General features: G+C 42.3%; 1 protein-coding gene across 2 annotated transcripts in view; it reads right to left on the bottom strand.

The window, feature by feature from the left end:
* Positions 1–45: 45 nt before the first annotated feature.
* The window catches only part of ERICH5 (glutamate rich 5), a 37287-nt gene continuing 9844 nt past the window's right edge, over positions 46–27488 (bottom strand). Inside the window, exons 2-4 of one of the 2 annotated variants that reach the window (XM_074386821.1) lie at positions 12174–13127; positions 8283–8399; positions 46–4626 (exon numbers count right to left, since the gene is read on the bottom strand). In XM_074386821.1, the coding sequence (XP_074242922.1) occupies positions 8287–8399; positions 12174–13127 (1067 nt within the window). In that variant the 3' untranslated portion in view covers positions 46–4626; positions 8283–8286. Of the gene's footprint in view, positions 4627–7227; positions 8400–12173; positions 13128–27488 lie in introns of those variants that run through there. The other variant, XM_003943040.3, reaches the window with a different exon arrangement.

The raw sequence follows: 27488 nt of genomic DNA on the forward strand, positions 1-27488 counted from the left end.
TTCTAATAACATTTATTCAATCAAAATTATAAATGTTAAGCCAGCAGTACAAATAATTTCATTAAAATTTTGGCCACAATTTCCCTTAAAGTCAATTATTTTTAGTTATAAGGAAATTGCCATGATGACAAAAGAATAAACAGCATTTGTTACCAACAAATATTTATAGAATGACAAATTTGTGCTAGACTTGAGGGGAGTTGAATCAAGTATGAACTGACTTTCCTGCCCTCTAAAGAGCTTACAGTCCTCACTTCTGCCATTGTTTAGCAATTGGAAAGCATTAAAAATTGATTCCAAATAAAGGATTTCATTTCAGTGAACTATTCATCTAGCATAAATCATAAATTGTGGTCAGCTAAACGCTCATATACTTTGCAGAGTTGCTTTCTCTGTAGCACCAATCAATGTTTATGAATATGGCAAATATTACTGGAACATTCTCTCTAACCTATTACCTGCAATGGATTCTAGTGAGGAAAATTCAGATGTGCTGTGCTTATTGACTTAACAGACTCAAAGTTCTACTGACAGTTGTCCTTTGACTAACTTGTTATCGAAATAAATTTTGCAACTAAAAAAAATCTCTTACATACATCAACATGCTAACAGTGATTAACTGATGAATTATGGGTAATATTTAGATCTCATCTTTTAAAGTTTATATTTTCTGAAGTTTCTACAATATATGTATTGTTTTATACTAAGAAAAAAATAATTATTTTAATAACAAGTCCTTCTTTTGTAATTATTGCCTAAATAATCATTCTGTGACATATATAAGTACCTAGGCAGAAAGTATTTATTTCTACCCCCCCAAAAAAAACAAAAAAATGTTATTTAAAAACTCTTAAATCCAGAAACCTGAAGATAAGCTATACTGATCCACTAAATAACTGCTACTTCAAATCACTATTACTTTGTTCTCCACTGAACTGCTAGAGGTGTGGTGGTGGTTAGAAAAGCCACCAGTGGGCTTTGTGACTCCCTAGTGTGGGCCCATACCCCCTCACCAACCCAAAGCTACTCTCCAACAGTACAGCTGCCATTGAAAGCCTCTTCTCCTGTCATTGAATGACTCTGAAAAGTGTTTAAAATCAGAGCTGGGCTTGGTGGCTCATGCCTGTAATCCCAGCACTTTGGGAAGCCGAGGCAGGTGGATCACCTGTGGTTGGGAGTTTGAGACCAACCTGGCCAGCATGATGAAACCCTGTCTCTACTAAAAACACAAAAATTAGCTGGGTTTAGTGGCGTTCCCATGTAGTCCCAGCTACTCGGGAGACTGAGGCACAAGAATTGCTTGAACCCAGGCGGCAGAGGTTGCAGTGAGCCAAGATCATACCACTGCACTCCAGCCTGGGTGACAGAGTGAGACTCTGTCTCAAAAAAAAAAAAAGTCTTTAGAATCAGGGTCACAGAAATCAATTCTTTACAACATGCATTATTTTTAAATTTATGTGATAGTCTGAATCGCTATACTTACTTTTATTAAGAAGAAATTCTAAGGCTGGGCATGGTGGCTCATACCTGTAATCCCAACACTTTAGGAGGCTGAGGCAGGCGGATCACTTGAGGTCAGGAGTTCAAGACTAGCCTGATCAACATGGTGTAACCCCATCTTTACTAAAAATACAAAAATTAGCCAGGAGTAGTGGTACATGCCTGTAGTCCCAGGTACTTGGGAGGCTGAGGCAAGAGAATGGCTTGAACCCAGGAGGCGAAGGTTGCAGTGAGCCAAGATTGCGCCATTGCACTCCAGCATGGGTGACAGAGCAAGACTCTGTGTCAAAAAAAAAAAAAAAGGGTTAGAAATATCTATATTCTATGAGAAAAAAAATGAGACAGATCTCAAAATAAAACTGGTATCCTCAGTTGGTTTCTCAGAACTCTTTCGGGAAATTAGTGAGGTTTGCAGAGCTCTATCCCCAGTGGTGGATGGGAGTAGCATGTTTATTAATTTCAGTAGCATATTATTAAACTGAAAGAGTACTTTAGAATAATGTAGGTTGGCCCTTCTTCTACCTTTGGGATTATTAAAGCCTGGCCTTGATGTCCAGAGACCTCTTTCATTACGTATAAGAATAATGATACGGTTGTTAACTTTTAACACCTCAAATGTTCCCCAATAAATGTGCTGAGTGGTGGTACCGACGAGTAAAGCAAAAAGCCTGCAATTTGACTGACATGGATTACTAATGCCAGCTTCTGTTGATACTAAGAGGAACTGGAAGAGAAATTCCATGCTTGTCAGCTGCTCTCTGAAATTACACCAATTCTGCATAGGCAATTAAAGCCCTGAGGTTATAACCAAACACATAAATTTATAAACTCTGGAGAGGTGAGAAGCTGACATAGTTTTAGACGTAATGACATCTTATAAGTAAATGTTTTCAACATTTCAAACATGGCATGCCTTGCTCTCTGGTGTGAGGAGAGAAAATAAGGGAAGGGTCATTCTCATTTTTTTTTTTTAAGATGGGGTTTCTCCATGTTAGCCAGGCTGGTCTTGAACTCCGGACCTCAGGTGATCCACCCACCTCGGCCTCCCAAAGTGCTAGGATTACAGGCGTGAGCCACCATGCCCAGCGGGTCATTCTCCTTTTACCTTACAAATGTGTACAAGCAACTGAATGGCTTTATGATGCCCACATCACTGGCCTTTGTGAAAGATAATTCAGAATTGGATCACCAAACTATCTTCCTTAAAATAGGATACTTGGCCAAGTATGGTGGTTCAGCCTGTAATCCCAGCACTTTGGGAGACTGAGGCAGGAGAATCTCTTGAGCTCAGGAGTTCGAGGCCAGCCTGGCCAACGTTGTAAGACCCTGTCTCCACTAAAAATACAAAAATTAGCCAGGCGTGGTGGTGCCTGCCTGTAATCCCAGCTACCTGGGAGGCTAAGGCAGGAGAATCACTTAAAACCAGGAGGCAGAGTTTGCAGTGAGCCTAACATACCACTGCACTCCAGACAAAAAAAAAAGAGAAAGAAAAAAAAGATACTTGCCATCTCTAACAAGCCATTGTGTTTGCTAAAAGAGTACAGTGTAAATCCCGCTAGGTTTATTTGACCATGGCCATCCAACATTCTTTGATTAGTTAAATGTGGAAAGAAACATTTTCCTAATTAAGTAATTCTTACTTCAAGGCCCAATACAGAATAAAGCATTTGTTCAGAGTGGTGTGGGTGTTTTGAACTGCTCAAAATATGGTAAGAGCTTTTACTCCAAAGTCTAAATGGAAAAAGCAGCAAGGTAATAGTTTGAAACTGTTTAATTTTTACCTATTTATTTATTTATTTATTGTAGAGACAGGGTCTTGCTATGTTGCCTGGGCTGGTCCCAAACTCCTGGGCTCAAGTGATTTCCCTCCCAAAGGGCTGGGATTACCGGTGTGGGCCACCACACCCAGTCATTGAACCACATATTTCTACCCTGTGGCTGTCTCAGGGGGTTGGCACTTCTGGCCAATAATTTGAGTCTGGTCTGGGTATTTCCATCATTTGCAAACTGGCACGCCCTGCTGGTAAATACAAATGTTATAGTCACTCGTAAGAATGAGAGTTGGGAAATTTGTTCATTTCCATTTCAATTAGTTACAGAAATAATACAATTATCTTTTTTTTTTTTTTTTTTTTTTTTTTTGAGATGGAGTCTCACTCCGTTGCCCAGGCTGGAGTGCAATGGCACAGTCTCAGCTCACTGCAACCTCCGCCTGCTGGGTTCAAAGGATTCCCATGCCTCAGCCTCCCAAGTAGCTGGGACTACAGGCAAATGCCACCATACCCAGCTAATTTCTAGATTCTTAGTAGAGATGGGGTTTTATTATGTTGGCCAGCCTGGTCTTGAATTCCTGACCATATGATCTGCCTGCCTCGGCCTCCCAAAGTGCTAGGATTACAGGCATGAGCTATCGTACTGGGCCTGAAATTATCTCAATTAAAAGAACACAAACTGGGTACAAAGTGGTTGCACAGCACTCCAGGGATAGAAAAATCCAGCCCTGCTGGCAGTTTCACTATTAACAACTCAAACCTTTTGTCCATCTTGTGCATTTTGAATCTGGGGGCAAAACTGGTCAAATCCTTTCAGGATCTGGGGACCTAGGATCAGAATACATTTTGCTCTGTTAAGACTCAGTCTTAAGCAAAAGGAAAGGATCAATCAGTGGTTTTACATGTAGTTTTCACAGTACAAGGGCTATGTAAATTATAATTTGTGTTTTTAAATGTGGATATGTAGGCTGGTCCCAGTGGCTCATGCCTGTAATTCTAGCACTTTGGGAGACTGAGGCAGAAGGATCACTTGAGGCCAAGAATTTGAGACCAGCCTAGGCAACATAGCAAGACCCCCAGGGCACAGTGGCTCATGCCTATAATCCCAGCACTTTGGGAGGCCAAGGTGAGCGGATGATCTGAGATCACGAGTTTGAGACCAGCCTGATCAACATGGAGAAACTCCATCTCTACCAAAAATATGAAATTAGCCAGGCATAGTGGTACTTGCCTTTAATCCCAGCTACTCAGGAGGCTGAGGCAGGAGAATCATTTGAACCCGGGAGGTGGAGGTTGCAGTGAGCTGAGATGGCACCATTGCACTTTAGCCTGGGCAACCAGAGAAAAACTTTGTCTAAAAAAAAAAAAAAGTTAAAATGTAGATATGTAAATATACACTTATATTTTAGCATATACATATAGCCTGGTATATACATATACTTTTTTGGGAGGAAGTATACACAAGAAATATTGTTTTTTCATGGAAGGACTAAAGGATATGGGAAGGAAACTTTACTACCTATTTTATACCCTTCTATATTTGACTTTTACTGTAGATATTTATTACTTTTTAAAATTAACAGATTATTTTGAAATATTTAAATTTTGAAATGTTCATATATTGTGAAATATTTTAATTTTCCTTAAAAGGTTTTAGTGTTAAAACTTAATATTATCTAAAAGAATAAAAAACAAAGTTTCCAAAACTGTTTTAGTAACCACATAAAAGAATAAAGACAAAAGTAGAGCAAGTACCAGAAATTTATATAAACTTCCAAAATTTTATGAGAATAAATGATTTGACTCTCAGCCTCCTGAGTTGCTGGGACTACAGGCACATGCCATCATGCCCAGCTATTTTTTTGTATTTTTTGTAGAGACAGGGTCTCACCATGTTGCCCAGGCTGGTTTCGAACTCCTGGACTCAAGAGATCCACCTGCCTCGGCCTACCAAAGTGCTGGGATTACAGGCATGAGCCACCATGCCCAGCCAAATTTATATTTTATATCTATTATTTTTTAATGAATTAAGTATAAATGGGACTCCTTGACATTTGTTATTCATTTGTTGATTCAACAAATATTTATCAAGTACCTACCACATTCCATTAAAGGAGCTAAATACCTGAATTCAAAGATACGTAAAACACAGTACTTGCTTTCAATGCAATCACAATCCAGTGCCTTTACTTTGCAGAAAGGATGATGTCATCTCTCAAGGAGCTCCTTTTATTGTCCTCCTCAGCACTTTACAGTCAGAACATAATATTAAAATCAGAATCAAGAAAATATATACTTCCCTGTATCCTATATTCTTATAATTAATTATAGGCCATCATAGTAATTATTTTAATGTAGAAGCTAAAGTAAAACAAACTAGTTAGGCCAAGTGACTCACCCCTGAAGTCCCAGCACTTTGGGAGACTGAGGCAGGTTGCTTGAGCTCAGGAGTTGGAGACCAGCTGGACAACATGGCAAAACCCTGTCTCTACTAAATATACAAAAATAAGTCTGGCGTGGTAATACATGCCTGTAGTCCCAGCTACTCAGGGGAGGTGAGGTGGGAGGATTGCCTGAGCCCAGGAAGTCCAGCTTGCAGTAAGCCATGATCACCCCACTACACAGCAGCCTGGGCAACAGAGTAAGACCCTGTCTCAAAAAATTAAAAATAAAAATAAAGAGATTAGTTAATTCATCTGAGTAGTTACCTTAAAAATACATATTTACTTAGGAAATAGTAGGAATTTTTTTAAAAAAAAAAGAAAAGTACATATTTACAAATAAGATAAAGAAACTAAATGTTTCCAGAATTCTATTCTGATATTCATAAACACAAGGCACTCAGTGGTGGGAAAGTTGGCTATTATTTTTATTACTTACAATCATCTGCCAAAACCTGGTCAACTTCAGAAGAATTCTCAGAAACTGACTCTGTAGTACATCACTAAAGAAGTGTCATAAATGCTTCTAAAATCTTGACTTTGGCCGGGTGCGGTGGCTCACACCTGTAATCCTAGCACTTTGGGAGGCCAAGGTGGGTGGATCACCTGAGGTCAGGAGTTTAAGACCAGCCTGGCCAACATGGTGAAATCCCATCTTAAAAAAAAAAAAAAAATTTTTTTTACTTCTTAGCCTTTTTTCACCATTGAAGGCTCACATTAAATTGTAGTCATCTAAAAAAGAATAGAGCGGCTGGGCACAGTGGCTCACACCTGTAATCCCAGCACTTTGGGAGGCCGAGGCAGGAGGATCATGAGGTCAGGAGTTCAAGATCAGCTGGCTAACAGAGTAAAACCCTGTCACTACTAAAGATACAAAAATTATAGCCAGGTGCGGTGGCTCAAGCCTGTAATCCCAGCACTTTGGGAGGCCGAGGCGGGTGGATCACGAGGTCGAGAGATCGAGACCATCCTGGTCAACATGGTGAAACCCTGTCTCTACTAAAAGTGCAAAAAATTAGCTGGGCATGGTGGCACGTGCCTGTAATCCCAGCTACTCAGGAGGCTGAGGCAGGAGAATTGCCTGAGCCCAGGAGGCGGAGGTTGCGGTGAGCCGAGATCGCGCCATTGCACTCCAGCCTGGGTAACAAGGGCGAAACTCCGTCTCAAAAAAAAAAAAAAAAAAAAAAAAAAAAAATTAGCTGGGTGTGGTGACAGACACCTGTAATCTCAGCTTGAACCGGGGAGCCAGCGGTTGCAGTGAGCCGAGACAGCGCCACTGCACGCCAACCTGGGTGACAGAGCAAGATTCCATCTAAAAAAAAAAAAAAAAACAGAGCCCAGGAATAGATTCCATGTAAGCAACAATCTAGGTTTTAATCCTTGCTGTTTATTGTCTCCAATATACATTAAAAAGTCAATTGATTTTATATATATATATATAATATATATATATTATATATATATATATATATATATATATATATTTTTTTTTTTTTTTTAGACAGATTCTCACATCATCACCTGCACTGGAGTGCAATGGCACAATATTGGCTCACAGCAACCTCCACCTCCCGAGTTCACCAGATTCTCCTGCCTCAGCCTCCCGAGTACCTGGGATTACAGGCACACACCACCACGCCCAGCTAATTTTTTGTATTTTTAGTAGAGTCAGGGTTTCACTATGTTGGCCAGGCTGGTCTCCTGACCTTCTGATCCGCCCGCCTCAACCTCCCAAAGTGCTGGGATTACAGGCATGTGCCACCATGCCTGGCCTTAAAATACTTTTAAAGTTATTCTAAAGGATAACATCAATTGAAAAATGTCATGTGAGTATAAAATCAACAGCTGATTCAAAATGGCACATGGAAAATGTATAGCCTTTCATTGTAAAAAATCCCTGACCTTGCAATAGCACCAGAGTTTGAAATCCTTTGAAAAGAATTCTGTTAACATGTTTAATATTCCATGATAAATAAGGATATGTGACAGGTGACAGACTTAAAGGTGAGCAAGTATGTAGATGACATACTTCCTAAGGTTCTTAGCAGCTCTAAATTCCGTAACAGGACAGAAATATTTGGTATAGCTCATCTTATTATTTTGGCTGTTGTTCATTCTCATTCCATCATGATTAAAACTGTGTTACTTTATTATTGAGAGTTCCCTAAAATTTGCTAATTCCTTTCTCCAGCCACCTGTACCTAAAGGTTTATGCCTTCTTTTTAGGGTCTCATTTTCTGTATTGAATGGACGCATGTCCACAATGAAGATAGTCACCCTCACACTCAAATAATCACGTAATTTTTATTGGCTCTGACTTCAATAGTTTTAAATGTATAACCATTCTAAGTAGCGAAGAAAACTGTTTATCGCTTAGCAGTTTTGTAGAACAATAGAATCAAGAATATGGAAATATCCTTCTCATGGTTCCAACAGTCTCTCAATAACTATACTCCTTGTAGAAAACATGTAGATGTAGAAAGATAAGATACATAACCACAAGCTTCACTATCATTTTTGTCTTCTCTATGATAACACGCTGTGTCAGTTCACTCTTCTGTCACCATACCTATCTATGTGGCTGCTGTAAAGTCCACCGCTTCTCCTGTTTCTTCCTCTTTGGTTTCAGCCCCTTCACTCACTTTCTCATTCTCCATCTCTGTTTCCACCTTTTCCCCTGTCTCACCTGGAAAAGTAACCAAAGGAGATAATATGAGTCACTCGTTTAGAATTAACATAAATGATCCCACAGTTTGTCTCCAGTGGGGGAAGTTCCTGCCTGACCTTTAGTTCTAAGTAGTAAGTTTCCCCAGGGGGAATCAAGAAAAGTAATCATCTCAGCCAGGTGCAGTGGCTGACACCTGTAATCCCACACTTTGGGAAGCTGAGGCAGGTGGATCACCTGAGGTCAGGAGTTCGAGACCAGCCTGGCCCAAAGTGGTGAAACCTCATCTCTACTAAAAATACAAAAATTACCTGGGTGTGGTAGCACAAGCCTATAATCCCAGCTACTCAGGAGGCTGAGGCAGGACAATCACTTGAAACCAGGAGGCAGAGGTTGCAGTGAGCCGAGATCATGGCAGTGCGCTCCAGTCTGGGCAACCGAGAGAGACAAGGAAAGAAAGAGAGAAAGAGAGAGAGAGAAAAAGAAAGAGAGAAAGAAAGAAAAAGAGAGAGAGGGAGGGAGGGAGGGAGGGAAAAGAAAGAAAGAAAAGTAATCATCTCAATCCTCTTAGAGCCTCTGAATGGCTGATGTTGAGTCAGTTAACATCTGGAGTCTTGGCATACTCTTATGAAATAAATTCTCTCTATAAAATCAGGATGCAAAATTGCCAAAGAAATGGCAGTAGAACATATGACAATTGGAAGTTTCATGACCAGGCATGATGGCTCACACCTGTAATCCCAATGCTTTGGGAAGCTAAGGCAAGAGGATCGCTTGAGGCCAGGAGTTCAAGACCAGCCTGGGCAAAGAGACCCTCCAACTTTACAAAATGCTTTTCAAAGATCAGCTGGGCAGCTGGGGGTGATTGCTCATGCCTATAATCCCAGCACTTTGGAAAGCTGAGGCAGGCAGATTGCTTTAGCCCAGGAGTCCAAGACCAGCCTGGGCAACATGATGAAACCTTGTCTGTACAAAAAAATACAAAGATTAGCCAGGCATGGTAGTGCCCAGCTACTCAGGAGGCTAAAGAGGGAGAACGGATTGGGCCTGGGAGGCAGAGGTTACAGTGAACTAAAAACATACCATTGTAAGCCGGGCGCGGTGGCTCAAGCCTGTAATCCCAGCACTTTGGGAGGCTGAGGCGGGTGGATCACGAGGTCAAGAGATCGAGACCATCCTGTTCAACATGGTGAAACCCCGTCTCTACTAAAAATACAAAAAATTAGCTGGGCATGATGGCGCGTGCCTGTAATCCCAGCTACTCAGGAGGTTGAGGCAGGAGAATTGCCTGAACCCAGGAGGCGGAGGTTGCGGTGAGCCGAGATCGCGCCATTGCACTCCAGCCTGAGTAACAAGAGCGAAACTCCGTCTCAAAAAAAAAAAAAAAAAAAAAAAAAAAAAAAAAAAAAAAAAACATACCACTGTACTCCAGCTTGGGTAACAGAGCAAGACTCTGTCTCAAAAAAAGTAATAATTTTTTTTTTTAAAGAAAAAAATTAGCCAGGCATGGTGGTACATTCTTGTACTCCTAGCTACGGAACAGGAGGATCCCTTGAGCCCAGGAGTTGGAGATTACAGTGAGCTATGATTGCATCACTGCACTGTGGCTTGGACAACAGAGCAAGATCTCGTCTCTGAAAAAAGAAAGAAAGAGGCTGGGCATGGTGGCGCACGCCTGTAATCCCAGCACTTCTGAGGTCGGGATTTTGAGACCAGCCTGTCTCTACTAGAAATACAAAATTAGCCGATGTGCTGGAGCATGCCTGTAATCCCAGCTACTCGGAAGGCTGAGGCAGGAGAACTGCTTGAACCCAGGAGGCGGGGGCTGTGGTGAGCCAAGATGGCATCACTGCACTCCAGCCTGGGCAACAAGAGTGAAACTCTGTTGAAAGGGGGAAGGGAAGGGGAGGGGAGGGAAGAGAAGGGAAAGGAGGGAAAGTTTTATTTGTATGTAAATCAAAGGGTGGGCCTGGGGAGCAAGAAAGAGAGAAAGAGAGGAAGAGAGGGAGGAAGGAAGGAAGGGAGGAAGGGAGGGAGGGAGGGAGGGAAAGTTTCATTCACATCTAAATTAAAGAGTGGTCGGGGTGCCCGCAAATCTGTCTTGCTTGGCCATTACGTGTTTAAAAACAATCATTAAACATTTACAGACAGCCAACACTAACAAGGTTGGACATTGCACACACAACCCTGTTTCTGTGAGAAGGTGGCTTTGCTGGCACTGGCCCTAGTTCGACGGCTGGAGCTGTGCAAAGCTTCTTCCTTTGGCAAGGCTGTGCTCTCCTGTTTGCCAGGGTCCCCTGGGTTCCCATGGTATGACGTGTGTCCCTCCCCTCACTCATTTTCAGTATCCTAGGCCTGAAGACTTGAGTTTGCCAATCCCAGTGTAAAAACAACCTGCTTTGATTGCCTCTCCCATGTTATTCCCAGAGCCCTTCTTACACACCTTTAGGAAAGCAGTTCCCACAACAGACTGTGGTGATGCAGGCACGTCCTGCCCTCCCCTACTAGACAGTGAGCCCCTTGAGGACAGGGACTATCTCTTACTCAGTCTGCATCTCAGCACCTAGCATATGTTTAGGGATGCAAAAAGTGCTGAGTTAATAAATGAAAGAATTGGCCGGGCGCAGTGGCTCATGCCTGTAATCCCAGCGCTTTGGGAGGCCGGGGCAAATGGATCACGAGGTCAGGAGTTCGAGACCAGCCTAGCCAATATAGTGAAACCCTGTCTCTACTAAAAATACAAAAAGTAGCCAGGCATGATGGTGTGCACCTGTAGTCCCAGCTACTCATGAGGCTAAGGCAGGAGAATCTCTTGAACCCAGAAGGCAGAGGTTGTAGTGAGCCAAGTTCTCTTCACTGCACTCCAGCCTGGGCGACAGAGTGAGACTCTGTCTCAAAAAAAAAAAAAAAGAAAAGAATTTAAGAACAGATGGATGATTATAATGAATGCTTCACTTAATTATACTGAACTGTGAAGCTAAAATTTACCAAAATGTAAATCATGCCCCAGAAGAAAATATTTTTTTAAACTATAACACCAGTAAAGAATAGTGTAAACATCATTTGTTTTATGCCGGTAAAATACATTTAAAATGTTAAAACACCATATGTCAAGACGTAGTACATTTTCTCTAGTCTTCTCATAGATTTTTAAAACTATAGAACAACAAGAGCAGACTAACAGTCACTTTCTTATTTCTTTTTTTTTTTTCTTTTCCTTTTTTAGAGAACGAAGTCTCACTACGTTGCCCAGGCAGGTCACGAACTGCTGGGCTCAAGCTGTCCTCCCACCTCTGCCTCCTGAAGTGCTGGGATTACAGGTGCGAGCCACTGCAGCCGCCCTGACAGTCATTTTCTAAGATAAGATCCACAAAGATGAAGATAACATTCTCAGATCCATTACCTATATATCCTTTCACTGGAAGGTGAATTCCTCCAGTAATCAACTATTCACCTTGACTTGGGATCCTTGCTTCATACATGGGGCCTGATGAAGCATCAACTTGACAAAATTCAGAAAGTTTCACACGCTGCCTTCAATGTCTGATACTATTTAAACTCTAGGTGAACATTTTGGACAGAGATGATGTTTCAGAAAAGTTTGGCTGACAAACTGAGCATTGATGGGATGCCTGTTTCCCAGGCATAGAAACTGTTTTGGCTTGGTGAAATGAACTTCAACCACCTGAAAGTGACTTCAGGGACTGTGTTCCAGTCACCCCACCCCACTCCCTGGAGCTGGTCTCCTATGGGCCACATCTAAACATCCAGAAGGTTTGCCAGCCTAACTTTTACCTTCAATACGTTGGTCCTCTTCGTTGGTGTGGATGTTCCTGACCATTTCCACATCTGCTCCTGTCTCGACATTTCGTGCTGGACACTCCATGCCTCCAACTATTCCTTCAGGTTGAATCTGCTCCATGTTTCCTGGACCTTCAGGACTTTTATGGAGTGGATCATTCATAAGAGGCTTTTCCACAAGCTGACTTCTATCCAATACTCCTGGTGTTACATTCTCTTTGGGAATGGTTTCCAGAAGCTGGGGCTGCTCCTCTTTTCCCAATATTGCCTGAAGTTGCCGCTCTTCAGCTGTTTCCACAAACTGGCTTCCTTCCAATATTTCTGAAGATTCATTCTCTTTGGAAATTGTTTCTAGAAGTGGAGCCTGCTCATCCTTTCCCATTGCACCCTGAGGTTGTAGCTCTCCAGCTGTTTGCAGAGGCAGAATGTTCTCAGTTGTTCGCAGAAGCTTCATCTCTGCAGCCGTTTGCGGATTCTCAGTGTCCTCCACTGCTCTGAGAGAGTCCTTCTCTCCTCCTGTCTGCAAAGGTTGACCCTTGGCTTCTGGTCCTAAAGGCTCAGCCTCAGCATTTCCTTTTAGAGGCTCAGCCTTCGTCCCTGCTTCTGCATCTTTCTTCTTTCCTTCTACTGCTGGGGCATCCTCTTTGCTACCTGGCTGAGGCAGCCCCGATTCCTCCGGTCCCTCTCCAGGCTGGGTCTTTTCTGTGGACCCTGACTGGTCTGCGGCATCCCTTCCAGGGGCTAGGTCCTTGGCCAGGGGCTGTTCCTGGAGGGGTTTTACACCATTAGCTGTAGGCTCTGCTGAAACCTTGAGCTTTTGTAATGGAGGACGGGTTTCCCTTTGTACATTGCCATCAACGGTAGATTCTCTTCCCAGTGTACATGGCTTTGGTTGGGCAAAGCACGACTCACTTTCTTCTGCGGTTGAAAAATGCTCATTTGAAGTTACTTTTTATTATTCATTTGAAAAGTAAAAAGAAAAGAGAAAACACAAATTACTGTTTAGGTTTTTTTTTTTTTTTTTTTTTTTTTTTTTTTTTTTTTTGAGATGGAGTTTTGCTCTTGTTACCCAGGCTGGAGTGCAATGGCGCGATCTCAGCTCACCGCAACCTCCGCCTCCTGGGTTCAGGCAATTCTCCTGCCTCAGCCTCCTGAGTAGCTGAGATTACAGGCACGCACCACCATGCCCAGCTAATTTTTTGTATTTTAAGTAGAGACGGGGTTTCACCATGTTGACCAGGATGGTCTCGATCTCCTGACCTCGTGATCCACCCGCCTCGGCCTCCCAAAGTGCTGGGATTACAGGCTTGAGCCACCCCGCCCGGTTTTATTGTTTAGTTTTATCTTGAAAAGTGAATTGACATCACTAAGTAGATTTCACAGTTCAAGACAGTTCCAAGTATATCTGAGTACAGAAAGGCCATACCATGATCCTCACACTCTCCAAGTCAGATCCCTTTACTGTCTTCAGCTCTCACATCTCATCTTAAGCTCTGAAGTCCTCCAAAACCACAAAACCAGTTTTCTCCTGTTTGCTCCTTGTGCACCTTTTCATGGCTCCTGTCTCAGATTCTAACCGAGCTTCCTCCACTTTGTCTTTCTGTTCTTTTCCTTGTCTTACCCTTTCTCCTCTTGAGACTTATGTTTCCTTTTTAAAAATGTTTTCCCTTTTTTTTTTTTTTGGCAATAGATGATTCCCAAACTAGACTTAGAAGCTTTCACGATGCGAGGTCCTTGGGCTGCTAGCGAGGTCTTACTTTTGGCCAGGTGCAGTGGCTCACACCTGTAATCCCAGCACTTTGGGAGGCTGAGGCGGGTGGATCATCTGAGATCAGGAATTCACGACCAGACTGGCGAACATGATGAAACCCCTTCTCAACTAAAAATTCAAAAAACTAGCTGGACATGGTGGCAGGTGCCTGTAATCCCTACTTGGGAGGCTGAGACAGGAGAATTGCTTGAACCTGGGAGGCGGAGGTTACAGTAAGCCAAGATCAAACCATTGCACTCCAGCCTGGGCAACAAGAACAAAACTCTGTCTCAAAAAAAAAAAAAAAAAAAAAAAAAAAACAGAGAGAGAGAGAGAGAGGTCTTACTTTCCTTCTAACACAGAAAAGCCCCCAGCAAATGGAAAAGGCACTGTGGCAGAGAAGCTCTAATAGATAAAAGGCTAAGATGTCAGGGAAGGGAAGTAACAGAGACAGGTTCAGCCTGAGTTTCATGTCATTTGGGGGGCACAGTGAGAAAAGAAATCAACCAGAAAGTAGGGAAACATGCATTTTACTTCTGGCTGTTGTTCCAACTGTATGAGCTTGGAAACTTAGCTCCCAGTGATCCTGTCTCTAAAATAGCAGTGAATCTCTTCTCTCCCTCATATCAATCTCAGAGTTGCATGAGGCATCCTGTCACATAAAATAGTGGATGCAAAAGTGCTCTGGCTAGTTTAAGATAAGCAGCTTGGCAATATGTTGATGTCACTCTTTGACCCAGTAGTTCTACTTCTGGAAACTTTTGTCGTTGTTTTATTTCTTGAAAATTTATTCTAAAAGCATAAAACTTATAAAAATGCTTTGGGAGGAACATATATGTAATCTCAATATTCTACTCATTTTTAAATTTTTGTTTTACTTTTCTACTTAAAGGACAGGCTCTCGCTATGTTGCCCAGGCTGGTCTTGACCTCCTGGACTCAAGTGATCCTCTTGCTGCAGCCTCCCAGAGTCCTAGGACTTAGAGGCATGAGCCACCACACCCAGTCCCACATTGTTCTTTATAACAGCAAAAACTAGAAAACAACTTAAAAGTCTAATAAGTTGGAGAATGGATAAATATTCCATGGGATGAAATATTATTATACCATGAAAAAGATTATTATGAAGACCATATGCTAAAATGATAATTACGACACAAGTTTAGAAATCACTTATGATTAGGTTGATCAAGTAAAATAATGTATATAAAGTCCTTATTAACCCAAAGTCTACTGTGCAATTAAGTGCTTAACAAGTTAGCTATCGATTTTTTATGAAGTACGATCCCAGCAATGTTGAAAGGCAGGAGGGGAGGGAGGGCAAGAGGAAAAACAAATCACAAATCACAGGGGAGGGAAACTGGAAGAAAATAAGTCAAAAAGTTAAAGTGGGTGTCTAGAGGATCTTTTTTCCTCTTCTTTTTTTTTCCCCAAAGATTTTTTTTTTTTTCGGGTTTCCTCCTCAATTACCATCCACCTCAGTCGTATGTGCATGCAGTTTAAAGAGTTATCTGCCTGCCGGGCGCGGTGGCTCAAGCCTGTAATCCCAGCACTTTGGGAGGCCGAGGCGGGTGGATCACGAGGTCGAGAGATTGAGACCATCCTGGTCAACATGGTGAAACCCCGTCTCTACTAAAAATACAGAAAACTAGCTGGGCGTGGTGGCGCATGCCTGTAATCCCAGCTACTTAGGAGGCTGAGGCAGGAGAATTGCCTGAGCCCAGGAGGCGGAGGTTGCGGTGAGCCGAGATTGCGCCATTGCACTCCAGCCCGGGTAACAAGAGCAAAACTCCATCTCAAAAAAAAAAAAAAAAAAAAAAAAAAAAAAAAAAAAAAAAAGAGTTATCTGCTTATCCAGTGTAAACTAAAGTAATACTCAGGTCGTCTCCTCTCCCATTTCCCCTACTATAGAAGCCAATATTTTAACTCTTTTAACTGTTTTGGAGACATTTTTTTTTTAAATTTTATTTTATTTTTATTTTTAAAAACGAGGTTTTATTATGTTGGTCAGGCTGTTCTTGAACTCCTGACCTCAGGTGATCCGCCCGCCTCGGCTGCCAAAGTGCTTGGATTACAGGCGTGAGCCACTGCACCCGGCGGAATATTTTTTTCTATGTTGCTAAATAAATTGTGCCTCAAGATTTTTCAGTTTGAGCCTTTCAATTAACTTTTTTTTTTCTTTTTTAAGTAGCGATGTTGTCTCATGTGATTTGAGTTGCTCAGGCCAATCTCAAACTCCTGCGCTCAAGTGATCCACCTGTCTTGACCTTACACGTGTAAGCCACCACGCCCGGCTCAATGAACTTTTACTGTGGCAGATAAAAACTTAGCTCTTTTCCTATTCACCTCGACCACCTGCCACTCTCTCCCATGACACATTCACATTTCCGTTCAGTTCAGTCATTGCATATTAATTATTTAAAATAGTAATGTGTAATTTGGATTATACCAATATCCAATTATATGTCTATATAATGACTGTGTCTGCTGTGAAGAACTGAGCCATATATTAAGCTATTACAATTTCTTCTTTTTCCCCTAGTTAATAATTGTCATGCTTTTTCATTTCCTTAGTTCACATATTATCATTTATTCAACTCACTGCCAATTGTCTCTCTTTTTAACACATGTATTCATATCAAATAGCCTATCAATTTAATCTTCATGAAGATGAAGGACTTACTGAGGTACGAAGCCACCAACTCCGGAGCATTTTAAGGACCTTGCGGTATCCGGGTGGTTCTCAGTTTTCACTACTGCTAATCAAATTGAGCTTTCCTTGGCATGCTAAGTTGAGTTATCACATCTGTCTGCTTCCTAAACTCCAGTTTTGTTCTATTATTGTCTTTTTTCTGTTCTTCTGATCTTTGTGGGTTTAAACTATTTTTCATATCTCTTTACTGTCATTTTAGTGAGTTTCAGGAAGGCACAAAATGAGATCTATGTCTTCAATCCACCACCTTCACCAATACCTCCAAAGATGCTTTAATGGTTACTTATAATAAAAAAAAGAAAATCTTCCAAATGAAAACATGGGATATACAAAAGCCGTTTATGTACACAGATGAAAACTACAGGCTCAACTCTCTGGTACCACTGGTGAAGCCATCAGAAGTAGTAATCTAACAAAAACAATGCCATGTGATAAATGCTGTGACCGCTGTGTACACAGAGAGAGCGGCAAGAAATCACACATGAATTCAGTGTGCTGAGATCGTTTCCTCAAGTTCCAGGAGGAGAATGCACAGGGAACTGGAGGACTCAGGAAAGGACAGTGTGGCTGGAGGCTGGCACAGAAGCCTGGTCATGGAGGCCCTTGCAGGTGGTGTTAAAGGGTTTAGATTTTATCCTTGAAGCACAAAAAACAAGAATTTCAAGCAGGACTTTTTAAAAAGTTAAATATTGCCGGGCGCGGTGGCTCAAGCCTGTAATCCCAGCACTTTGGGAGGCCGAGGCGGGTGGATCACGAGGTCAAGAGATCGAGACCATCCTGGTCAACATGGTGAAACCCCGTCTCTACTAAAAATACAAAAAAATTAGCTGGGCATGGTGGTGCGTGCCTGTAATCCCAGCTACTCAGGAGGCTGAGGCAGGAGAATTGCTTGAACCCAGGAGGCAGAGGTTGCGGTGAGCCGAGATCGCGCCATTGCACTCCAGCCTGGGTAACAAGAGTGAAACTCCGTCTCAAAAAAAAAAAAAAAGTTAAATAAATATGCATGCACCATATAGCTCAGGCATTTAACTTACAGGTATTTTCCCATGAGAAAAGTACATGTCCATACACTTATACACAAATATTCATAGCATCTTTGTTTTGTCGTTGTTGTTTTTGAGATGGAGTATTGCTCTTATTACCAAGCTGGAGTGCAATAGCACGATCTTGGCTCACCGCAACCTCTACCTCCCAGGTTCAAGTGATTCTCCTGCCTCAGCCTCCCAAGTAGCTGGGATTACAGGCGCCTGCCACCACACCCAGATAATTTTTGTATTTTTAGTGGAGATAGCATTTCACCATGTGGGCCAGGCTGGTCTTGAACTCCTGACCTTGTGATTCGCCCACCTTGGCTTCCCAAAGTGCTGGGATTACAGGCATGAGCCACCATGCCCAGGCAGTATCTTTGTTTGTAACAGCCCAAACCCAGAAACAACCCAAATGTCCATCAACAGGTGAATGGGTCAAAAAAACTGGAACATTCACACTGTGGAATACGACTCAGTAATAAAAAAGAAATGAACACTTGATAAGTGCAACATGGATGATTTTCAAAATAATTATGCTGAGGAAAAGAAGACAAAAAGATCACATAGCATGTGATTCCATTTATGTAAACTCTAAAAAATACCAACTTATCTACAGTGATAGAAAGCAGAACGGTGGCTCTCTGGAGACTGGGATTGGGTAGATGGCGGGGCGGCGAGGGGAGGGTGTAGATTTCAAAGGGGCACAATCTTGATTGTGCTGATGCTTCTGTGGTGTAGATACACCAGAGTTTACTAAAATGTACACTATAAATATGTACAGTTTATTGTATGTCAATTATACCTTCAAAAACTAATCATTTTTAAAATACAAAAATAAATAAAAGATCATAAAGAATTGTGAGCAGAGAAATGAATCAATCCAATCTGGATCTTAAAAACCTCCCTCTGGAGAATGAATTAGAGGTGGGCAACACAGAAGTCAATGTGTCCAATGACACAAGCAAATAGAACTCAGAAATGAGAAATTAAGTGACTGGATGTAATGACAGTTTAGGGCTGAAGAGAGAGAGGGAGAGGATCTAGAAAAACACTGGTTTATAGCAAGAATGCTGGAGATAGAAAATATAGGATAGGCCGGGCACAGCATACCTGTAATCCCAGCACTCTGGGAGGCTAAGGCTGGAGCATCACTTGAGGCCAAGAGCTCAAGACCAGCCTAGGCAATATAGTGAGACCTGATCTCTACAAAAAAAAATCCAGGCCGGGGGCGGTGGCTCAAGCCTGTAATCCCAGCACTTTGGAAGGCTGAGGGGGGTGGATCACGAGGTCGAGAGATCGAGACCATCCTGGTCAACATGGTGAAACCCCGTCTCTACTAAAAATACAAAAAAGCAGCTGGGCATGGTGGCACGTGCCTGTAGTCCCAGCTACTCAGGAGGCTGAGGCAGGAGAATTGCCTGAACGCAGGAGGCGGAGGTTGCAGTGAGCCGAGATCGTGCCATTGCACTCCAGCCTGGGTAACAAGAGTGAAACTCCGTCTCAAAAAAAAAAAAAAAAATGCCACCAGAAAAAAAAAAAAAAAAATCTAAATTAGTTGGGCATGACGATGTGTACCTGTAACACCAGCTACTTAGAAGGCTGAAGTGGGACGATCACTTAAACCCAGGAGTTCGAGGCTGCAGTGAGCTGTGATCGTACCACTGCACTCAGCCTCGGCAAGAGACTGAGACCCTGTCTCTAAAAATACGTGTTTTGGGGAGGAGGTGGGGGGATAGATGGATTTGGGCCAGTGAGAGAGACATGAACTGCTCGTGCTGGGGCACGGCATCTTGGAGATGGTTGTAGATGGTACATCCTGGTAGCAAATCCGGGAGGCTGTTGGATGTATCAATCTTGGCTAGAAATACATGTAACAGCCTGCAGCTGAGCTCTTTTATTAACAAATTTGTTTTGCGTTTAGAGAAAGGGGTAGTTTTTGCATAGACTCCTGTGATAAGGGGGGGAAATAAGGAGGGTAGTGTCGGGGGCATGTGTGTGTGTGTGAGCATCTGCATCCCCACCCTGCCTTGGGGAGTAGGTATGAAACCTCCTGCAGAGAGGGATTAGAACCGGAAGTAGAGAAGCAGAACTCAAGAACAACCTGATGAGACTCAGCACCAGCTGTGGGCTTCGGGGGCCCATATGACAGAACTGAGAGAGGGCTGTCTTTCACCTCCCACTCCTGCCTCTTCATGAATGAAGCCTTCAAAGTAATTGCAAGTAAGGCGATTTAATCAAGGTGATTTCTCAGGTCTAAAAACAAATTCATCATGAGAAGACAACGCATTTAGGTATCACAAGAAGGATGTTCTGGTGATAACTGCCTCAGGGAATAAACCAGGAAATGTGTTAATGCACTAATCACAGATGGCTGCCAAATTTTATTTTCTGGTAAAATAGTTATTACAGTGATTAGTACTGTCGGTTAAATGAGACAAACTATTTTCATCTACCTGTGGCAGTCATGAGTACATTCTAAAGGCATCATTTTCCACAAATTGTGCGGAAAAAAATGTGCCGACACACCCAAAACACACCCATACAATTTTACATTTTGAAAAATATATTATGCTATCAAAGTTTTCTCCCCCAACAAAAAGCTTTGCGAAATTTTGAGAAAATTAATTTCTCGGCCGGGCGCGGTGGCTCAAGCTTGTAATCCCAGCACTTTGGGAGGCCAAGGCGGGTGGATCACGAGGTCAATAGATCGAGACCATCCTGGTCAACATGGTGAAACCCCGTCTCTACTAAAAATACAAAAAATTAGCTGGGCATGGTGGCACGTGCCTGTAATCCCAGCTACTCAGGAGGCTGAGGCAGGAGAATAGCCTGAACCCAGGAGGCGGAGGTTGCGGTGAGCCAAGATCGCGCCATTGCACTCCAGCCTGGGTAACAAGAGCGAAACTCCGTCTCAAAAAAAAAAAAAAAAGAAAAAAAGAAAATTAATTTCTCCACAATGGTGTCAGAGGTGTCTAAGCGATCTGTCCATTTTTGCCATAGCTAGGAGATTTATACGCATGATCACAATATCCATTCACTTTCATTCTTTTGCTGTTGTTGTTGAGACAGAGTCTCACTCTGTCACCAGGTTGGAGTGCAGTGGCATGACCATAGCTCACTGCAGCTTCGACCTCCCAGGCTGAAGTGATCCTCCCACTTCAGCCTCCCAAGTAGCTGGGACTACAGACATATGCCATCATGCCAGCCTAAGTTATAAATTTTTTTAGAGACAGAGTTTTTCTATGTTGCCCAGTCCAGCCCATCTTCATTCTTATGTAACTTTTCCAATCTTCCTGGTACATTGGAAGTAGGCAAGTGTTCACAATGTACACTTCTGTAAATACAATCTGAAAATAGTCAATCAAGTAGGGAAACTTTACCAAAAAAATGTCATTGTCTTTTAACATTTTTTCATGGTAGCCCAAAGGACATATAATACCTTCAAAATGATCATAAACATACAACATAGAGAAAAAAACTAGAGGGGCAGGACCACAATTACTTTGTAATTTATATTGATTGATTGCACTCTAAATTTTGAAATGACTGTGTTTCAGACGCAGTAGCTCTGAAGGAATAACTCAGAAGTTCTTTTTCCTATGTGACAGAAGAGAAATTCTGCTCTAAGAGAACAGACACCTTATGACCTTGAAAAGTACACCTATAGTGTAGCGGATTTTAACCCCGTTCCTGCATTTAATAGCCTTATTAAACCTCTCTCTGCCTCAGTTTCATCACCTGTAAAGTGGGAATAGTGTTAATACTGAACCAGGGAACTGTCTTGAGGATTACATGAGATAATACTCAGAAATAACTAGTGCAGAGACTAGTACCCACTAATCTTGTCAATCTTAGCATCACTATTGTTATAACTCCCAAAGTGGCCCAAACAAGGATGAAATTAGATGTACAGTGTCTGGGGTGGTGGCTCACACTTGTAATCCCAGCACTTCGGGAGGCCAAGGCAGGTGGATCACCTGAGCCCAGAAATTCGAGACCACCCTGGACAACATGGCAAAACCTTGTCTCTACAAAAAAAATTTAAAATTAGCTGGGTATAGTGGTGCTGGCTGTAGTCCCAGCTACTCAGGGGGCTGAGATGGAAGGATAGCTTGAGCATCACAGTGTGTCATGATTGCGCCACTGCACTCCAGCCTGGGCGACAGAGCGAGACCCTGTCTCAAAAAACAAAATCAAAAGAAAGAGAGAGAGAGAGAGAGAAAGAAATTAGGATGCACAAACAGAAAAGTAAGGTGATTTTATTCATTCCAATATTGGTACCTTTCTGTGAAAGAAGAAAGATTAGGCTGGGAGCGGTGGCTCACACCTGTAATCCCAGCACTTTGGGAGGCTGAGGCAGGTGAATCACTTGAAGTCAGGAGTTCAAGACCAGCCTGGCCAACATGGTGAAACCCCATCTCTACTGAAAAAATACAAAAAAATTAGCTGGCTGTGATGGCAAGTGTCTGTAATCCCAGCTACTTGGGAGGCTGAGGCAGGAGAATTGCTTAAACCTGGGAGACAGTGGTTACAGTGAGCCAAAATCACAATGCCACTACACTCCAGCCTGGGCAACAGAGCAAGACTCTGTCTCAAAAAAAAGAAGACGACGAAGAAGAAGAAAGATTAGATAGAGGAAATAAATAAAAAGATTGGAAAACAAATAGTTGTCGTGAACCACCTCTCAGAGAACACAATAAAGTCTACAACTACCACTAAAGCTTCCTCTTCTGGCTTCAGATTACATAACCCTCAGCTTATTCTTACCCTTGAGCTGCTGAAGGGAGTACATTTTTTTTGTGTTTGATTTCCCTCCCTTCCCTCTAGCCAAAGCAGGGCATTCAGACTGTTCTGACGCTGGGTGTGCATCCTGACTCTGACATTTACTTAACTGTGCAGTCCAGGCAAGTTAGTTCCTAACCTCTCTGGATCTCAGTTGCCTTGTCTGTAAAGTGTGGATATTGTTTGCCTTTCAGGCTTGTTAGGAGAATTGACCGAGTGCATAATGCGTGTAATCTGCCCAGCATGGTATCTGACACGAGAATTTAGTCACTAAACACAGACGCAGGGCACAGCTATACAAGCTTCTCACTGCACGGGGCAGAACTCCAGTCTGGGGCATCTGCAAGGGTGCATGTGTTGATGGTGGGGAAGGCCTCTTTTTAATTTTACAAAGGTCCATTGAGTACCAGGAGTAACCTGTCAATGAACTATAGCTAAATTAGCAACAGAAAAGCTAACTTGCAACATTAAAGGGCTTAGATACAGTCTCCTAAACACTATGAAGCTGTCGGTATTGACCTACGAAATTGTATTGCTATCATGGTATAGTTTAAAATATGATTATTGATAAGTAATAGAAAAGTAGGCTGGACATGGTGTGATTACATCACACCTGTAATCCCAGCGTTTTGGGAGGCTGAGGTGGGTGGATCACCTGAGGTCAGGAGTACAAGACCAGCCTGGCCAACATGGTGAAACTAAAAATAAAAAAAATTAGTCAGGCTGGTGGTGGACCCCTGTAATCCCAGCTATTCAGGAGGCTGAGGCGGCAGAATCACTTGAACTCAGGAGTCGAAGGTTGCAGTGAGCTGAGATGGCACCATTGCACTCCAGCCTGGGCCACAAGGGTGAAACTTCATAGAAAGAGAAGAAAAGAAAAGAGGAGAGGAGAGGAGGAGAGGGGAGGGGAGGGAGGAAGGAAGGAAGGAAGGAAGGAAGGTACTTATAACTTTAGCAATGATTTCACTAAACCTGACTGGTGTTAATAAAGGCCACTGATAATTTGTTTATAAATGTTTCATTCTGGGGGCCGGGCGCAGTGGCTCACGCCTGTAATCCCAGCACTTTGGGAGGCCGAGGTGGGTGGATCACAAGGTCAAGAGATCGAGACCATCCCGGTCAACATGGTGAAACCCCGTCTCTACTAAAAATACAAAAAATTAGCTGGGCATGGTGGCACGTGCCTGTAATCCCAGCTACTCAGGGGGCTGAGGCAGGAGAATTGCCTGAACCCAGGAGGCGGAGGTTGCGGTGAGCCGAGATCGCGCCATTGCACTCCAGCCTGGGTAACAAGAGCGAAACTCCGTCTCAAAAAAAATAAAAAATAAAAAATAAAAAATAAATAAATGTTTCATTCTGTTTGCTTGTTTTGATTTCACTTATTCATCACATTTTTATCAAGTGCATACTACAGGCAAGATCTGGGTGGGCACAGGGGTTCTAGCAGGTAACAAGTAAGATTTGGATTAGCTGGGCATGGTAGCATGCACCTGTAGTCTCAACAACTCAGGAGGCTGAGGCAGGAGGACTGCTTAAGCCCCAGAGGTCAAGGACACAGTAAGCCATGATTGTGTCACTGCATTGCAGCCTGGGCAACAGAGACCCTATCTCAAAAGCAAAAAGAAAAAAAAAAAAAAGAGGAAAATGTGGTCCCTGGTATTCCAGGGTTTACTGTCTTCAGGGAAATTCAAATAGCTACTCCATTCATTAAGCACAACTTGGTGGCTATACATAACCTCTTACCCAAGTATTTTCACACACTCTGTCCATATGACTTTGTGAATCCTCGACATACCTCCTCAAGGTAGAAAAAGGTGCGACATCATTTATTCTAGCAGGCTAACTTGAAAAGCAATAAGAGGCCGGGTATAGCGGCTCACGCTTGTAATCCAAGCACTTTGGAAGCCAAGGTGGGCGGATCACCTGAGGTCGAGAGTTCAAGACCAGCCTGACCAACATGGTGAAAGCCTGTCTTTAAAAAAAAAAAAAAGAAAGAAAAAGAAAAGCAATAAGATATATTTTTGTCCACAAACAGGAAACACTCTATGCCTAATCTATGTTATTATGTAATAAATATTGCAGACAGATGCATTGTTTTCATATCTGAATTTGTTCAAAGATGTGTCTGTTTTCTGAACCCCACATTTCGTCAAATCATACTCTGCTCTGAGTCTAATCCTTTGGTGCTCATTATCTCTCTTGATTCTGTTATAAATTGACCCATGCACAAATTCACTGTGACAGCTGAACTAACAGAACTCTCGTTGTAAGTACCTTTGTGATAGGCACACAAAGAAACGAAATACTAGGCAACATTACAGAAGGGATTAGAACTAGAGCTGACATACCTGAAATTCACGTTATGGTGGAAGCTTTTCAACTCACTTCATTACCCTAATCAGAAATGAAAAGCTTCTACCCGACAAAAAGAAAATCTTGTCAGTATTTCCTATGACTGCCATATTGGACATCCTAAAGACTTCACTGCCCTGTCTGCTGGGTTTTTGAGCAAATTTGTAAGGAAGGGGGTCCTGGGATTTTTTCCTTGCTGCCACCATGTCTAGATTCTTGGAGCTTTTGAGGTTTTGGAACCAAGAATGTAGCATAAGTCAACTCCAGGGGAGGAGTCCACTCACCTTCCTTCTCATTTTCTTACTCTGCTTTTACCGCAATTCCATTCTATCCTTCATCCAGCCATCCAATCAACATTTGTGGAGCAGGGTTATTCTAGATGTTTTTGCTCTTTTCCCACATTGAAGCATGTACAAACACTGTCTTGTGCACCATGGCACAAATACTAATCCCCAAGTGTGCATTCCATCAGCCAGTAGATGCTAACAGGGCACTCATTTTGCAGAAAGGCAAACTTAAGCTGTATTCCATGTAACTGATGTATAAAACCATCAGCCAAAAAATTCTTTGAGGGTAAATAAAAATCAGTCAGACCACTTCTCTTTTTTAATAAAAGCACCTGAATTTACATATCTAGAATTTGTTTTGACCATCAAAAAGCAAATGCAATGAAGTTTGAAGACAAATTTAATGTTGAAATTTAAATATAGAGAAATAAGAACAGGCTAGATGGCTCACGCCAGTAATCCCAATGCTTTGGGAGGCTAAGATGGGAGAATTGTTTGAGCCTAGGAGTTTGAAATGAGCCTGGGCAACACAGTGAGACCTCATCTTTGTAAAAAGAAAGAGAGACAGAGAGAGAGAGAGAGAGAAACAAGAACATGTAATTAGAAATGTACTCTTGGAGCCAGACACGGTGGCTCATGCCTGTAATCCTAGTACTTTGGGAGGCCAAGGAGGGTGGATCACAAGGTCAGGAGATCGAGACCATCTTGGCCAACATAGTGAAACCCTGTCTCTACTAAAAATACAAAAATTAGCTGGGTTTGGTGGCACATGCCTGTAATCCCAGTTGCTTGGGAGGCTGAGGCAGGAGAATCGCTTGAACCAGGGAGTCAGAGGTTACAGTGAGCCAAGATCGTTCCACTATACTCCAGCATGGCAACAGAGTGAGACTCCATCTCAAAAAAAAAAAGAAAGAAAAGAAATGCACTCTTGGAACAATTGTTGAACTTGCATAGAGATGTGGACATTTGCCTAAGGGAAAGGCTGACATTTAAGAGCTACAGAGGCAAGTCCGTCATCAAACCATAACAAAGAGTTGTCTCCTTCAGATATGCTTTCCCAATTTTATTTTCTTTCATTTCTTTTAGAATCCTGCAAGATAACTCTTATTTCAAAAACATGATAGCACAAAACATCACTTTTGAAATTATTGACAGTATTCACCACTGAAAAAGACAGTTTCATTGATAGATAGTCATTATTAGCACAAGGGAATCCAATATTTGCATAGAAATCTAGTCTATAAAATCCCATCTCACTGAACAAGGAAAGGAGACAGAAAGGAAGATGATGTCTCTGTCTGTATATATAATGACACTTCGCAACCCAAATGGGCCTTGCCATCTTACTTCTCTGAGAAAGGGAACAGTGGTTGACATTCATTAAGGCACGGAGCCTGGAGCTTTGTATAGATTACCTCATTCAATATCCCCAACAGCTCCATAAAGAAAATCTATTGCTACCACCATTATGTAGTTGAGAAAATTATGGTACCTTTTTTTTTTTTTTTAATAGAGACAGGGCCTCACTATGTTTGAGACCCAGGCTGGTCTGAAACTCCTGGTCTCAAGCGACCCTCCTGCCTTGGCCTTGTAAAGCGCTGGGATTACAGGTGTAAGCCACCATACTCAACCATTATGGCATCTTTATCTAAGAGGGGCACACAGCTAGTGAGTGGCACAGCTTAGGCTTAAGCCCAAGGAAGTTTGATTCCACTTTGAAGATTTAGCTGCTTTTAAAATCAAATTGTGAGGTCAGGCGTGGTGGCTCACGCCTGTAATCCAAGCACTTTGGAGGCCAAGGCGGGCAGAACACCTGAGGTTGGGAGTTCAAGACCAGCCTGACCAACATGGTGAAACCCTGTCTTTAAAAAAATAAAAAAAAATAAAAATCAAATTGTGGTCTCAGAGCCTACATCATCAGCATCAGCATGACCTGGGATTTTTTTTCTTTTTTTTTTTAATGTTGAATCTTGGGCTCCACCCCAGAATCTGAACCAGATTCTTCTGTATTTTAACAAAATCCCCAGATGCTTAGGTTACCTATGGAGTCACCAGAGAAAGGCAACCAGGAGCTACTTGGAGAGAATGAACTGGATTGAACAATCTTATATGAACATACAGAACTGCTGGATGACGATGTCCTTCATTCTCCACAGGTATTGTTGCCTATCTTAGTATGGTCTCTCTCCTCACACTAACATGCCATGGTCAGCACAAGAGATAATATAAGGATACTGATTTAGCCATAAATCAAAGGCCTGAGCTAGTCTAAGTGAGCTACACACTAGGGAGGGAGATTTTTTCCCCAAACTTTCTTCATTTCACAGAATTAGTTGTGTTTGCTAAGCCTCTGCCTTGGCTACATCAAAGAGAAGAAAAGAGCCCTTCTAATTTCTCT

This window comes from Saimiri boliviensis, chromosome 15 (assembly GCF_048565385.1).
Source record: "Saimiri boliviensis isolate mSaiBol1 chromosome 15, mSaiBol1.pri, whole genome shotgun sequence".
NCBI classification, from domain to species: domain Eukaryota; kingdom Metazoa; phylum Chordata; class Mammalia; order Primates; family Cebidae; genus Saimiri; species Saimiri boliviensis.